Source organism: Lipotes vexillifer, unplaced genomic scaffold (assembly GCF_000442215.2).
Source record: "Lipotes vexillifer unplaced genomic scaffold, Lipotes_vexillifer_v1.1 scaffold67, whole genome shotgun sequence".
Taxonomy (NCBI): domain Eukaryota; kingdom Metazoa; phylum Chordata; class Mammalia; order Artiodactyla; family Lipotidae; genus Lipotes; species Lipotes vexillifer.
Genome location: NW_006797638.1, coordinates 611,778 through 626,642, shown reverse-complemented (window position 1 = coordinate 626,642; position 14,865 = coordinate 611,778). Strand labels below are relative to the sequence as shown.

Below are 14,865 nucleotides of genomic sequence, written 5' to 3'. Positions count from 1 at the left end.
TCTCATAGAGTTTCACTGCCTGGTTTTTTTTTCAATCAGAAAGAAATTGTGAAAAAAAAGTCTGCCATCTTGAATTCATTTTACATGAGTGACCTCTAGAAGCCAGATGAAGTTTATGAAGACTTACACACATTGTAATGCTAAATTGCTCAAAATGAAGGTTCCTGAACAAATGATATAATTATATAGGTTTCTCTGTTTTCAAATTTCACATATAGCTGTGAGGAATGACTTTGGGAGGAGTGAATCAAAGATGGCAGCAAGACATTTTCAGTAGAATATTATTGTGTCTCCTAAAAGGCCCCTGGAAGTAATGGCATAAAAGACACACAGAAACTCAATATCATTTTTTCCTCATTAACATCAAAGTGCCTCTATGATGCTGAAAAATAATAATAAAGTTTGTTTAACAGTACTCCAGTGTATTTATTATGTGAAAGAGCTAAATACAAGAATATTGAAAGAGGCAGATTTTCTTTTCTAAAACTTAATGATGATGACAGTCACTTTCTTTAAGGAGACAACGACATGTCCACGGGAAGCAGGCTGCTTAACTTTCTGGTAACTTACAACACAAAGGGACATATACACTCTTTGTTCCATGTGCTCAGACATTAATGAAAGTCCCATACAAGGCCTGAGAGGAGGACAGAGCTCAAAGTACTAAACAGATGTGCATACACTCATTTGAATGGTAATACTAAAATGTTGATTTGTTACTATAATTAAAACTCTTCTTGTAAGCCCCTTACAATAAAGTCATATTCTGAGAAACCGGCAACTATAAGGAAGCATAAGGTACTCATATTCTAACAATAAAATAAAAGATTTCAAAAGAACGAGTCCACTTAAACTTCAAACCGAAACCCTGAATAAGCAAAAATAATGTGAGAGCAGAAAATCCCAGCTGAAGCTCAGAGGAAAGTATTCTTTCAGATTTTCTAGCTTTGCAAGTTGGTCTCATCAGCAGTTTTTAAATAACCAAAGTAAAAGGCTACAAGATGAACATTGTCAGAGGACTATTTGGATCTATCAAACTCTCACTCATGCCTTTTTAAAAGCTGGAAATCTCAGAAATAATAAAATGTGCCTTAAATAGGTCACATCCACTTCCAACTGATTCACATATTAAAGTATCACCAACTAGCATTCTACTGCCAAGGATTTTCATATTTTGAAAAAAATATCTACAGGACAAATAAAATTAAAATGAAGACGGTCAATATTATTATTATTTTTTAATGCTAAGGACTTTTCTTGGCTCTGCTATTGGGATTTGGAATTATGCAATATGTAAAGTTTTACATTTTAACTGTCACAGAGAAAATTATACATTGGCTGAGATGTCTTATATTCCGGAAATCTGAGGCGGGGATGTATTCTTGGACTCAGACCCTGAACAATCCATCAGGTTCCTGCCCACGGCAAATCTGCCCAGTCAAGTCTCAAAATAGAAGTTTAAAATGGCCACATCACCATAACTGTAACTATTGCCACAGAAACATGCAGCTATGATTACTGAATTTAATGAATAAGAATGTAAGTAATACAGTATGAACATACCACAAAAGCAGCGAGGCTCCTTGCAGGTGAATCCCAGTCAAAGCAACTATTAATGTAGTATGCAGCATTTACGAGCACCATGACACAACGCTTCATTCTGATAAAGTTTCTTAGTAGTAGCTATAGGAAGATGAAAGTATTATTAGAATTTGCAAGACTAAAACCCATCAGATATGCTACAAAATTCTTCAAGTTTAGTGTGATTTAAAATGGATTCAGAAAGTTAATAAAGTTGTAAGAATATACCAAGCAATTTGGCTCACAAGTTAGAAGAAAAGAAGTATCTCTAGAGAAGGTGAAAAGAACTAAATTATAAGTGCAATTTCTTAGTTAAATATATTTGCATAAATAATACTATCATGCAAATTGGGCTACCTCTATTCAAAAGAAAAAAAAATCTCCAACAGTTCAAAAACATTTTTTCGCCACTTAGAATACTGGGAACCTTAAATATATTTAAGAATTCTGAAGTCCTGTGCTTTTAAAATGCTTTAAATGCTTTAATTTCAAGATATTTCAAAGTGAAATGGATAACTGGGGATGGTTTTATTTAGGGCCTTAGGGAAAAACCTGTCAAGTATTGCTTTATTATAGAAAACTAACATGTTTTTTCACCATTTCAGTAGGAGTCTCCCTTTCTTACTATCATAGTCTCATTCTCTCTCTCTCTTTTCCCTCTTCGTCTCTCTATCTCCCTCCTTCCCACAATAAATTTCACCCACATTTTCTCATTACTCTTTCATAATTTTGAATTTAGGGAAAAATGTATGACAAGTAGTTTACAAAATCTGTTACTAAAAAAGGTATATGACAAACTATTATATACAAAATAAGCTACAAAGATATATCGTACTACACGAGGAATATAGTCAATATTTTATAATAACGACAAATGGAACAAACCTTTAAAAATTGGGAATCACTATACTGTACACTTGTAACATATAATACTGTACATCAACTACACCTCAATAAAAAAAAAAGAGATAGAAAAGCTACAGATATTGAACAAGAAAAAAAAGTACATGAGAATTGATATAATTTAAATTAAAATTTTTAAATTAAGGCATGACTGCAGCTGTAAGAAAAACAGCCCGTACGCTAGATATAGGTTCAAAAAATTACATACAGCTATGTTAATAGTTAGAGTAATATGTCTGCAGGTTAATATTTTGCTACTTCCAAGTACACTTCAAGGCCGATTTGGTATTTTAAAGTAGCTATGTAAAGTTAACTGGGGTCATATAGAAAAAATAACATACATATGTGTACATACAGATGCGCATACATGCATACCAGTTTAAACAAGTTAAAATTTCTTTCAGGGAAAGTAAAAAGTGTCTCTATTTGTTTCCTTCTTGGCCCCTGATCACCTTACTTTAAGTGCTACTTTTATAACTTTTAACTATAACTGTGGAAATATGTAATCTGTATTTCTGTTCAGATAGGTATTACATGCGTAGCTCATGCATTGTCTTTAAACACCTAAAGATTGCACTGTTTATGGTGAAGTGATTGGATTAAAACCAAAGTATTTTTGGTCTTCTAATAGCACAGGAAATTATTAAAGATTTTAACACGCACAAATGAGTTCTGTAAACTTTATAACCTCAAATACATTTGATTTTAGCTGTGTTATTTGGAAGTAAACAATTTTTAAAAGGGGTAGCTTAGTACTCTTTTCTTAACTCGCTACCAAATCGAATTTAAAACTACAAGTCTAATTACGAGATATCAAGCATAATTTAAAATTTCTTCATGATATAAAAATCAGGGTTCCTGATTTTCTATTTTCTTAGCTAAAAATGCCAATAATAGTTCACTTCTAAAAGATCACAGTTAAAATCTAATTAAGAGGAAGCCTTCCCTTAAAAGATAGAGCCCCCTCTCTCGTGGATTAGAGGCAAGAACTTTATACTGGGCTCACTTTACAGACACCTGCATCATACCTGTGGGTGGTCTGGACATATATTTGAACCTCAGCTTTTGGTGTTCTCATTTACACATTCCATGGCAATCAAATTGTATTTTATGTTCAAAATGATCATTCTTCTGCTAACGCATGAATACATATCCATTCTATGCAGAGCCTACAGTATCCCCTTTCCTTTCTGACCACCCCCATCCAACTTACTAGTTTGGTATTGTCCTTGTTTGATCTTTTAAGGAAAGGAAGGGAAAAGAGAAAAAGAAAGAAGAAAAGAAAGAGCCATTTCACATCAGTAGATGATCAAAAATTCCATAGTCTTCCCCCCTCCTTACCTCCAAAGTTTATTTGAATTTACATAGATGTTTTACAGATATAATCAAGTCTTCCCAGAGGGATTAATCTTTCCTTGCTTTTTACCTGTTTAGAGAGTCTGTTTTCCTCTTCAATGTACTTCTGTTCTTTGGGTATTAATGTTCGTAAGCTGGCTTTCACCTATACATCAACATATGTGTCTGTTATGGATTAATATAGTACAAATGTTTACAAGTTTTTCACGCAGTTCAATTTGCAATAATTTCGAAAGTTTCAAAGTCCTGGCTGCTGTGCTCATAAAATATAAATGTATACAGTTGCACAGGCATGCGCTTCCATTTCTGACGCCGGCAGGCAGCGGCCAGAGCCCAGCCACAGCGGCAGCCGCCAGCTATAACAGAAAGTGTGGGTGTGCCAGGCAGTGGCAGAAGCGTATTCTCCAGGATACATCAAGGTTTAGAGAAAATGAGGAATGACAGAAATTCTCTACAAATCAGGAACAAAAGCTTTCATGAAACTGAACTCTTTAGCAGTACAAAAAAGCCAAAGTTAAGACTTACAGCATTAAAAATCACATCTATTTCAAGATAGATGACCCCCTTTGTTGGCCCTGTCAGCTGCTTGTTTTTCAAGACGTAGGCTTTCTGTTCACCATTTTGAATCTGCGGGAAAAGGACATGACAGCCGTCTGTCTCGCGGTCTCCACTGAATACACTCCCTCAGTGACCTTTGACCCCCAGCTGCTGAAACTGACAGAGAACCCAAAACAACTGTGGCAATTCTGACAAGTACCTGTTCATTACCAGGATCAAGTCTGTCAGGAAAAATTAACTATCATGGGATTCAACATGGCCGTGCATTGAGTATGTTAAAATTTTTAGTGTTCTTATTACAGACCTTGGTTGAGAAATGACAGATATAGAGCTGAGGGTTTTTTTTTTTTTTTCCTTGAGCAAAAGCAACACAGAGCAGTGTGTCAGGTGAATGAAACTTACGGACAGCAATGGTATAGCAACTTTGCCCAGAAAGTCAGCACTTCGATCCCGATCTTCATCATAAACTGTCACTTCAAGAACTGAATGGATATCTTTAATGTTGCTGCATAATAAATATATGTAAGGAAAAAAAGACTTCATCAGTGGGGAACAAGAACACAAATGCTTTTGAAAATTTAGATAGCTCCAGCTGATTTGGTATATATGTGCTTTATGTATACTATTTGCATACACATACATAAGGTAGCTTGGTATCTGACAGAATTTCCCACAGTGCACCTTACTAGACATGATGGTTCTATTATCTGGAACTTTGAATACAACTGTAACTTTAAGTTATAATTTTTCAATAAAATATAATTTCCATCTGGATGGGCAAAGAATAAGTTATTGTAAAAAAAATCAATAAGTGGCACTTATTTTTTTTTTTAGACTTGTCCTATTCTCATTATTACAATAATTCCCATCTTCTTGTTACTCCCACATGAAGCACCACCAGGTTTGATTTCAGCAAGAGTCACAGTATAGTTTATATAATTTTTCTTTTTTATCATAATAGAACATCTCCTTTATCTTTATAGCTCTCACCAAAACTCTGACTTATTTCTGTTTGGTTTATAGTAAAAATTAACCAACACAGAGTACAGAATGAAGAAAATGTAACATTGATAGCTATTGTACCACCCTAGGATTTAGAAATTAAGTAGTGTTCCATTATGTTCCAAAGACAACATATGTTAATAAACAAGTATGCAAGCTCTTCATATTTTGTTTCTAGAAAAATAAGCCCCATTTATTCTTTGATCAAACTGTTTACCAAGAAAACATGAATTAAGAGAAAACAAAAAATGAATATATTCATTACTGAAAGACTGCAACCACATGTGAGAAAAGGCTTTATCAGAGCACAATCAATTAATGGCTTTGATAATTATCAAACCTACTCATTCAATTATACATTCCAGAGAAAAACACTCTCCACAACCTTCTTAGGAGTGCAAGTCTCCTGACCAGGCTTTCATCTCTTATAAAAATGTGAAATTCCTTAAAGATAAATTGGTCAGATAATTAAATCTGATTAGTTACTGGCTCTTAAGCAAGGACATTATAAGAAATTAATGAGGAATTTAGCAGTTTCTCATATACGAAAATAAAACAGTTTCTCATATACGAAAATAAAATAAAATTATGTTAGCAAACTTAAGAAGTACTTCTGTTTGGAGAGTTTTCCTTTGTTCAGAGTTCATTTCTAAAGCCCAGCTTTTAAAAAAAAAAAAAAAACAACCACGGACTTAGGAGATACTATAGTGTAGCATCGGCAGCTTTTACAGTGCATGATCGAAAAGATTTACAAACTTTTTAAAACAAAAAGAAAATTAACTCAAAGTGTTTTCTGGTACGTAGGACAGTACTTAATATTCTTATTGTGCTAAAATGCAATAAACCAAAACTAAAACATCTGCCGAATCCAAGACTGGATTGTTTGCTGATTTGAGCAATGGAACAAATAGAGCTTTGTCCTCCTTGGTGTCAGTGCAATTGGGGAGAATTTCAATAGAAAGTATAAAAGGAAGAAGCAGTACGGCAATTCAGTTAATGGGAGCAAAATCCTTCGTCAAATCATATATAAAATGCACAGTTTAAAAAAAGTATCTGTGAAAACAAAGAAAAATGCCATACCCTTTCCCCAGGTTTCACTATCAGGAAGGTAATGCAATTATGCATTCATTGTTGCTGGCAAAGGCAGGCCAGATTCATTGAGTTGTTAATCAGTTAAGAATAAACGCACAAAAATCTCAAAAATAAATATCATTTAGCAGCAGTTTTGAAATGAGCTCAAAGTAATGACTACTTACAATGTGAAGACTTTGTTCCACTCAGGATTGAGATTTTTGTAGACAGTATGTGTTAGCAGCCTGTCATTGTTCAGTTCAACCACACAAAATGGGTCGCTTTTACCTACAAGAGATATGGAGGGAACATTTATAGTACAAATTGCACACACAGTTCACAGTGTCGTGACCGTGACCACATCTCTTTTCTAAAAAGTTTTATAGAAAACAAAAAGTAAAGTAACATTTTAAAAATTAAAAAATAACATCAAAATAGAGTTAGATATAACTGGGTGACGCTAACAATTGTGATTCAGAGCAATTTAGAACTTGAAAAAAGTAAAAGAGAGCAAATTACATGGCTGCTACTTTAATTTGCAATTTTTTTTACAAAAATACTACTATAACTGCTGGTTATGAGGGGAAACGTGATACATATCCATCCCTAAATCAGATTTTATTTAATTCAGTGACCTTTGAAAGGTTCAGCCCCTTTACTTTAATGCATGTATTTTCCAACTCATCAGACTCACTAGGAACTTGTAATAGAAATTCCTAAACAAGTTTATTTTGGGAAAACTGTTATATTGCAGAATTACAACATTTTAATCTGACTTTAGATTCTCTTCTGAAATATCTGTGGCATCACAAAACGGTAAATTAGACCCTCTGAGGCAGAAAAAAATTCTGCCATTTGAAACTTAACCTCAGTAACCAATCTGCATGTTAAAGAGCAGTATTTCTCCTGTCCACGGAGAGTGAAGGATTTGGAAGTTATCATATATTCAGAACCACTCTACTCAGCCATAGTCAAACCTCATCCATTCGGTAATTATATCTTGCGATGTCCTCAATATTTTTGTAATGTCATGTTCTGTATTGTAAGAACCCATAAAGTCATTGGCTCTATGGGGGCAGCATTAATGATATTAGTGCAGCATGTAATTTGTTTGATACCTTATACAAATGACAATGAAATCAATATTTAGAGAAAGCTGTCCAGAGGTCATATCTTTTAAACTACAATATTGATTTAGACTACATAAGAGGTTAATGTGCATATTATTAACTTTAATGATAAAGAATAATTGTTTTAAATGCATTGTGAATTGTAGTCACAGTAGTTTACACTTCTGTGAAAGCTTAAATATCACTGAAGATTTTCAATTAAATTTTAATAGGAAAGAATTCATTAGCTATCAGTGACAGATAAGCTATGTATTCCCACACAGCAGTGTATTTACTTTCCATATTGTAATTTTGAAAATGAGCTGCACAAACTGTGATTCACCTTTAATTTAATTTATTAATTTTACATTAAAAAAGAGATTTAATATGTGTGTGTTAGTTCAGTGGCCTCCTATAGCCCAGGATAATTGCGTAATTTAACATTATGGCAGTCTTTTCAGTTGTTGGTCTTGGGAATAATTTTCAATAAAGAATAGAGAACTGAAACTCTTTAAGGTCGGGTGAAAATTTTACCTCTGGTTTAGGATCTGTATTTTTCCCCACCTCCTTCAGTCCTCTTGCCCTACCTGTTACCACTCTCATTTACAACTCACACATGCCATGAAAGATGGTATTCAAAAAAATTTTTGTTCATTAAATCACGGTGTAATAGGCTTTATTTGCCACATCAACAACTTAATTTTCTCCCAAAGAATTCAGGTACAAGCATGAAAAATAGATTAGTTTTCAAAAGCTTAGTTATTCTTAAGGCTCATATTAAGCATCTTCTCTCCACGTCTAGCTTTGTGCTGGGTACTATGGTATAAACAAAAGAACAGAGCACATAAACTCCAACCTCAAATAGTTTATAAAAGGTTTGGAGAGATAAAATATATCTACATATAACAAACATAGGGGAGATTAAAGCCACATTTATGATAGAATTCATGTCAAAAGAGTATTTTACTTTCACTTTAGATGAAATGATTAACTTTGGAAACATTTACTTAAAAGACAAGTGTAACTCTCATACTCTTGCTTGGACCTCATTTTAACTTTTCTTATATACATGTACATTCACGTTAATCAGTAAAAAGTAACTACAAAAAGATAGCACTTTCCAGTATTTTTGTTCCCTCATTTTCACTTGCTTTACTTCAATTACTGTTCTATTTCAACTGACTTGGTTTTACTTTCCCTCAAATGACCAACAATGTGTAATAGATTCAGTCAAAACGGTACCACTGCTTCAGTAACAAAACACAAGAACAAATTCCAGAGACCGAAATCTATGGTGAAAAAATTTACCTGAAACTTCTACAAACAGAGGATGAAAATCTTTACTTGACTTTTTTCCCCACAGGAAGTATATCCAGTTGTGTAAGACTGAATACAGTTCTTTCAACCAACCCCATGGAAAGTCTCCCAAATCATCACCTTTGTTGCTGTATTTTTAATTTACTGACAGTAGAAGATCTAGAGTCAGTGGTTGGCTAAAGGATCAGAAAGAAACAAAATCTGTGCTTAATGTTTAACATTTTTCATATCTTGTTAAGAAACTGGTATGTTTATCAAACTCTATGCCCATGAGGTAGGTAGTGGCAATCCATATTTTCTTACTATTTAATTGATTATTTCTGAAGACCATTCCTAGGGAAAACCAGTATCAGCCATCCATCGTCACATTACTTAATCTCTCAGTTACTTTTCTCTACTAGAAGAAAGATGTTAAAGAACTAGAGACATTTCCACACCAAAAACAGCGTAGAGCCTTCTAAAGCCACTTCTCAGTCATTTTGCTATTCGAAATTCCAGTGGCATACCATCACTGGCAAAGATATTCTCCTATCAGAACCTATATTATAACTTGGAATGGGTAACCAATATAATTTTTAAGAGACCGTGTTAGACATTATGCAGAATATAATGGTGCTTACGTTAAAAAAAAAAGAGCCTTTTGCCTGAGGTAGACCAAACTGCTATTTGACATGGCTTTAATTCAAGCTGATTTTCTCCAATCTGAAATCTATTATTCTTAACCTGCTGACAGTCATATAAAAGACTGACTGTGGTCAGTGACATGACCCAATCCATGTAATGCTGTCATTTTCATTTTTCTGAAAACTTCTCAAGTTTAACACATCTTTGATGTCTTCTCAGAGCCCATAGGTTAAAATCCACATCATATGGTATAGAATATAGTCTTTCATTTCCAATCTCAAGGTCCTTAAAATCCCTTACTTGAGCTGTATCACACCTTTTGATTCCTCAAATATTCCATGTACTTCTAGAGTTCTGGGCAAGGCATTAAAGTTCAAAGCAAAAGCGCAGTGGTCTGGGGAAAAGGGCCTAAACTTTGGAGGCTGAGCAATCTGGGGTTGAATACTCACTCTAGGACCCTGGACCTGTTTCCTCACACATTCAGCAGTGACTGTAATGGTCCCTTGCAGATATAATAGTTAGAATACAAGTAGCAGAATGTCTGGCACACTAGCAAGGGCCTCAATAAATAATAGCAATAATAAGGGCAATTACAATACTTATTATTGTCATAATTGCAAATATTTTCTGAGTTTTTATTATAAGCCCAACATTATGTTTTCAAGAAATTTTATGCCTACTTTATGAGAAAGATGCTTTTACTATTTCTATTTTACAGAGAGGAAACTGAAGCTGGCAGATTATATAACTCACCAGGTCACACAGGTTGTAGTGGAGCTATTATTCAAACCCAGGTCTATCTGATCTTCAGAGCCCTTGCTCTACCCCTGTGGTCCATGCTCCCTTTAATTAAATAATATTTAAATGTAAGCCACTAGGGAAGACCTTTCCCAATAACTGTGCCATACCTCAGTATTTAGTGGGCCACACCCAAGGAAAGAGCTGGGTAATGTCTTGTCCATAGATACATTCAGTCAACAAATATTTATTGTTCACCACGTACCAGGCACATTCTATGTGCTGAGGAGACAGACATAAAACAATTAAAAAAACCCTTGAACTTATGGAGTTTGCATTGAGGAAGAAGAAAGACAATGAATAAGACCATTTTATAGTATTTTAGGTGATAAGTACTATGGAGAAAAGTTAAGTTGGGAAGGTCAGTGAGGAGATATTGGAGGGATTGGGGTTGAGGTGTGACAGGATCTGATGGTTGCTCTTTGGAGAATAAGGTAGAGAGAGGGCAATGGAGGAGACGGGAAGAAGAGTTAGGAGGATATTACAATAACCCAGGTGACGTGGAGTGGTTCGATTCTGGATATATTTTGAAGGTAGAACCAAAGGAATTTGCAGATGTCATTATTTAACAATCTATTGTGCCTGATATTATTATCTGGGAATGGAAAACAATTTACTGAGCTTAGCCAAGTCAGTCTTTTTTCTTTTTTTTATTTTGCGGTATGCGGGCCTCTCACTGTTGCGGCCTCTCCCATTGCGGAGCACAGGCTCCGGACGCGCAGGCTCAGCGGTCACGGCTCACGGGCCCAGCCGCTCCGCGGCATGTGGGATCTTCCCGGACCGGGGCACGAACCCGCGTCCCCTGCATCGGCAGGCGGACTCTGAACCACTGCGCCACCAGTGAAGCCCCAGTCTTTTTTTGCAAGGTCAAGAAGCATTCAACAAAATACTCTGACTAGATATTTCTAGAATCCAGCAGAGGAAAATTTAGGTAAGGAAAGGCAATTTTATTTTTAACTTCCATTTTCATCTTTTCCTTCTAAAAAGTTATGTTTTTACAGTTATCAGTGTGGATGCCAACATTAGTTCTTTACACACTATGTTCTTTTTGACTAATTTAAAAAGAATCCTCCTGCCATTAAAGGCATTAAAGGCATTAAAGGGCAATTAAAAATTAACAGCAATTTCAGCCAAAATAACAGTAAACAGACAATATCAAATACTATAAACTTACTGCTAGAAAGCACCCACTAGAGCTTTATTTTAAAGAAGTGGCTACAGATAGTTAATGTGTTTATCTGGTTTGCTAAATGATGCTTTAAATGACTGGCTTCTCAGTTCCTAAATTTTGCAGTCTTGATTATGTGCCACCTAAACAAACAAAAACAATCACAGAAATACCAATGATGGATCTAACCATTAATTATCTCCTTAATTATTCCTTCTTTTCATCCTTTTATCATTCCAGTTAGACCCTGTGATATGCTGCTTTGCTTGCTGAGAGTACTGGAGGAGTGGAGTTGACTACAGGATGCAGTGTTGATGTCTATAAAGTGCACTGTACTCTGCAAAGTTCTAGAGAGTGATGCCATGCCGGCCCCTGTTATCATTGTATTCGGTACTGTCAGGCTAGAAGTGCAAGGAATGAAAGCAGCATCTAAAGTCGAACTGTATTTTGTTTCTGATCATTTTTGTCTATCTAAAATAAAGAGCATAAATGCATGGGAACAAAGATTATATAATCTCTTGTTTCCCTCTTACTCATTCTCGTCAGAAGACTAAAGCACTCTTCCTTAACTTTTGCCATTTTGGCTAAAAAGTGCCTTTACCCTCTCCTTTCCAGTGCAAGAAACTAGAGATTTTCGTTTGGATGCAAGATAGAAATTGAAGCAGCGCTGGGTGAGGACGGGGGCAGGGGGGTTGATTGTGTTACCTGCCATGACAGCTAGAAAAGAATCTTAGCTTTCCTTGAGAACATGGCCACTTTCCATGTCGATAATTTCTAGAGAGAAATAGGAATACATTTTGAAGCATTCATTACTTATCGCGTGTCTGCTTGTCTCACCCCAGAGTTATAATTCTGATAAGATTTAGTCCAGCTCTCAAGGCACACACAATTTAGTGGGCAGGATAGACATGTAAATACACAATTAGAATGCAGGGTTGTAAGCGCTGTAATAAAGGTAAGCAAAGAGTGCAATGGGAGCAATGAAAGGAAGCATATCATTCTCCAAGTCTAGAACAAGAAGAGGAAAAGAAAGTGAAGACTTTTTCCCTGTGGAGATGATGCTGGTGATCTATGCTAATTACACATCTCTATCACCAGCAATGTTAGAAGTGAAGGACTTTAAGAATTTGTGATAAGGACTATTTAGCTTACATCTATTTGTTTATCCCTTTATTAGGGTCTCTGTAACACAAAACCTAGATCTATGTTATATAACAATTACAAAATAGGTACTTACAAATATTATGTTAGGACTGATGCATTTATCCATAATCTAGTTAAATACTAAGAGCTATCTTTTTTGCTATGGATTTTTATAGGGGAAAAATCTCCCAAGGGAATTAAAATTAGAACGAGACTCTTTTACCGTAACTCATAAAAATAAACCTATAACAGATCTTAAAGCATCTACTCTATTACTTCAGTTCTCCTTGCGGTGTAAAGACGTTCTTATAACCATAAAAATACACATCAGAAATGTCTCCAATGGGCATGTCAAATGGCAAACTTCAAATCGCAGTGAGGATTAAACAGGGTGCACTGACTGGCTAATTCTCTCTCACTCTTAGTCCTTGTTCTCTGAGGTCACCACACTGACATATTTACAAAGAACTGTGGGGAAGTCAGCACCACCCCTGCTCACTTGCTACCTGTATTGTGGGCAAGTGGATAACTTCAGTTTGTGCAAACTACTGGTTTGAGTATTAAAGTCACTCAGGAGATACTGAATGATATTCTTGCTCCCCAAATAGAAAGTTAATTCTGATCCATCAGTGGTGGGCTTTGTCCAAGGTCATTTTCCTGCTGACAAGTGGCACACTTTGCTGGTTGTGATGTGTTATAAAAATGGGTGCGTGTGTGGGGACCCAGTGACCACCTCTTTGTTGCCACGTCTCTGAAAACACAGAGGCTTTCAGTAGCACTGAAAGCAATTCATACCCACAGGGGCCTTTTATTTTGGGGCTACCCTGCACAAATTAAACTCTTTGGTTTAATTTCCTCAGTTGCCACAGTTTGAAATGGTTATAATTTAACCTTTAAAAAAATTATAACCAAGGTTGCCATCTTTCTACAAACTGGAATTTCAATCATAACACATAACAATGTTATAGTTGAGGGAATCCCATAGGGGTCCACCAAAATAAAGAGCAACCTACATTGGAGACATCTTCCAATCCTCCCCTTATCACTGGAGATGAGGCTTTGACCTTAGCCTTTTTCATTGACTGACCTCAACATATTTTAAACATCTGATTAGTAGAATTACATTAACTGACACTCTTCACTAAGTTCCCACTGGGTCTGGTTCTGGGACTAAGTAATAATAGGGCTTCTCTTTTCTCACTAAGTCATGAAGCAGGTTTCATTGTGGCATAAAAATGGACCCTCTAGAGTTGTGGCTCTCCGCCCACTAGGTATAAAACATTTTCCTCATATTGTAGATTTTGTGATGCCCTCCTCACTATTCTGAAATACAATAAAACCACCCCATAAGTGATTTCAATATTTAATTTAATGCTATTACACAGAGGAATAAATAGAAAGTTGGGTATGTACAATAAAGTCATATGTTGATTTATTCAACAAATATTTATTGAGTACGTACTATGTGTTAGGCCATATGAACAAACAAACAAAATAAAAGGAAAGGTCTCTGCTCTCCTGGAGTTTGCTTGCAGTGGCGAGGGAGGAAAGAGAATAAATATTGAACATAATTAATAAGCAGATTATATTGTATGTTAGAGAGTGATATATGTTAATGGAAAACAGAAAAACTACAGCAGGATAAGGGGTTTGAAGAGTGTGGGGGAGGGGCACAGTTTATACAATTAATTAGGGTGGTTGGAGTAGACCTCATTGTGAAGGGAGGTCTGAGCAAAGAACTGAATGAAGTGCGGGAGTAGTTAAGTGGATATTGGGAGAAAAGTGCTCCAGGTAGAGGGAGGAGCTAGAGCAAAAGCCTGGTGTGCTCCAGGAACCTGATAATAGGACACAGCGAGCAACGGGAAGAAGAGAACATGTCAGAGAAGTAACAAGGAACCAGGTCATGAAGTGCCTTGGAGGTAATCCTAAGGTCTTTGGTGTTTACTGTGTAAAGTGGCAGCCATCAACAAGACTTGAGTAAATAATATGATTTCAGGATGTAATCTAGACTCATAATCATGAAACAGATTTTAAAGCTGTATTAGTGTCTATACTTATTCATGCAGGACATGGGACAGTTTTCACTCTTTATGATTGTCTAATGCTTTTTAAGACAATTAGTATCCCCGCCCCTCAACTCCCAACATAAATAGTATTCCCCAACCATTGTGGCAACTTAATTCCCCCACAGATTTCTAAAGCACCCAAGGGGGCAATACTGCCCTCTCCCAATTG

The 14,865-nt window shown here is 35.7% G+C and overlaps 1 protein-coding gene across 3 annotated transcripts in view; it reads right to left on the bottom strand.

Moving 5' to 3' along the window:
- MCTP1 (multiple C2 and transmembrane domain containing 1) overlaps window positions 1-14,865 on the bottom strand; it is a 539,870-nt gene that overhangs the window by 160,608 nt on the left and 364,397 nt on the right. For all 3 annotated transcript variants that reach the window (XM_007469753.1, XM_007469754.1, XM_007469755.1), the window contains 5 exons: window positions 6,657-6,759; window positions 4,801-4,903; window positions 4,366-4,467; window positions 3,911-3,985; window positions 1,564-1,683 (listed from right to left, as the gene is read on the bottom strand). In XM_007469753.1, the coding sequence (XP_007469815.1) occupies window positions 1,564-1,683; window positions 3,911-3,985; window positions 4,366-4,467; window positions 4,801-4,903; window positions 6,657-6,759 (503 nt within the window). The remainder of the gene's footprint in view (window positions 1-1,563; window positions 1,684-3,910; window positions 3,986-4,365; window positions 4,468-4,800; window positions 4,904-6,656; window positions 6,760-14,865) is intronic.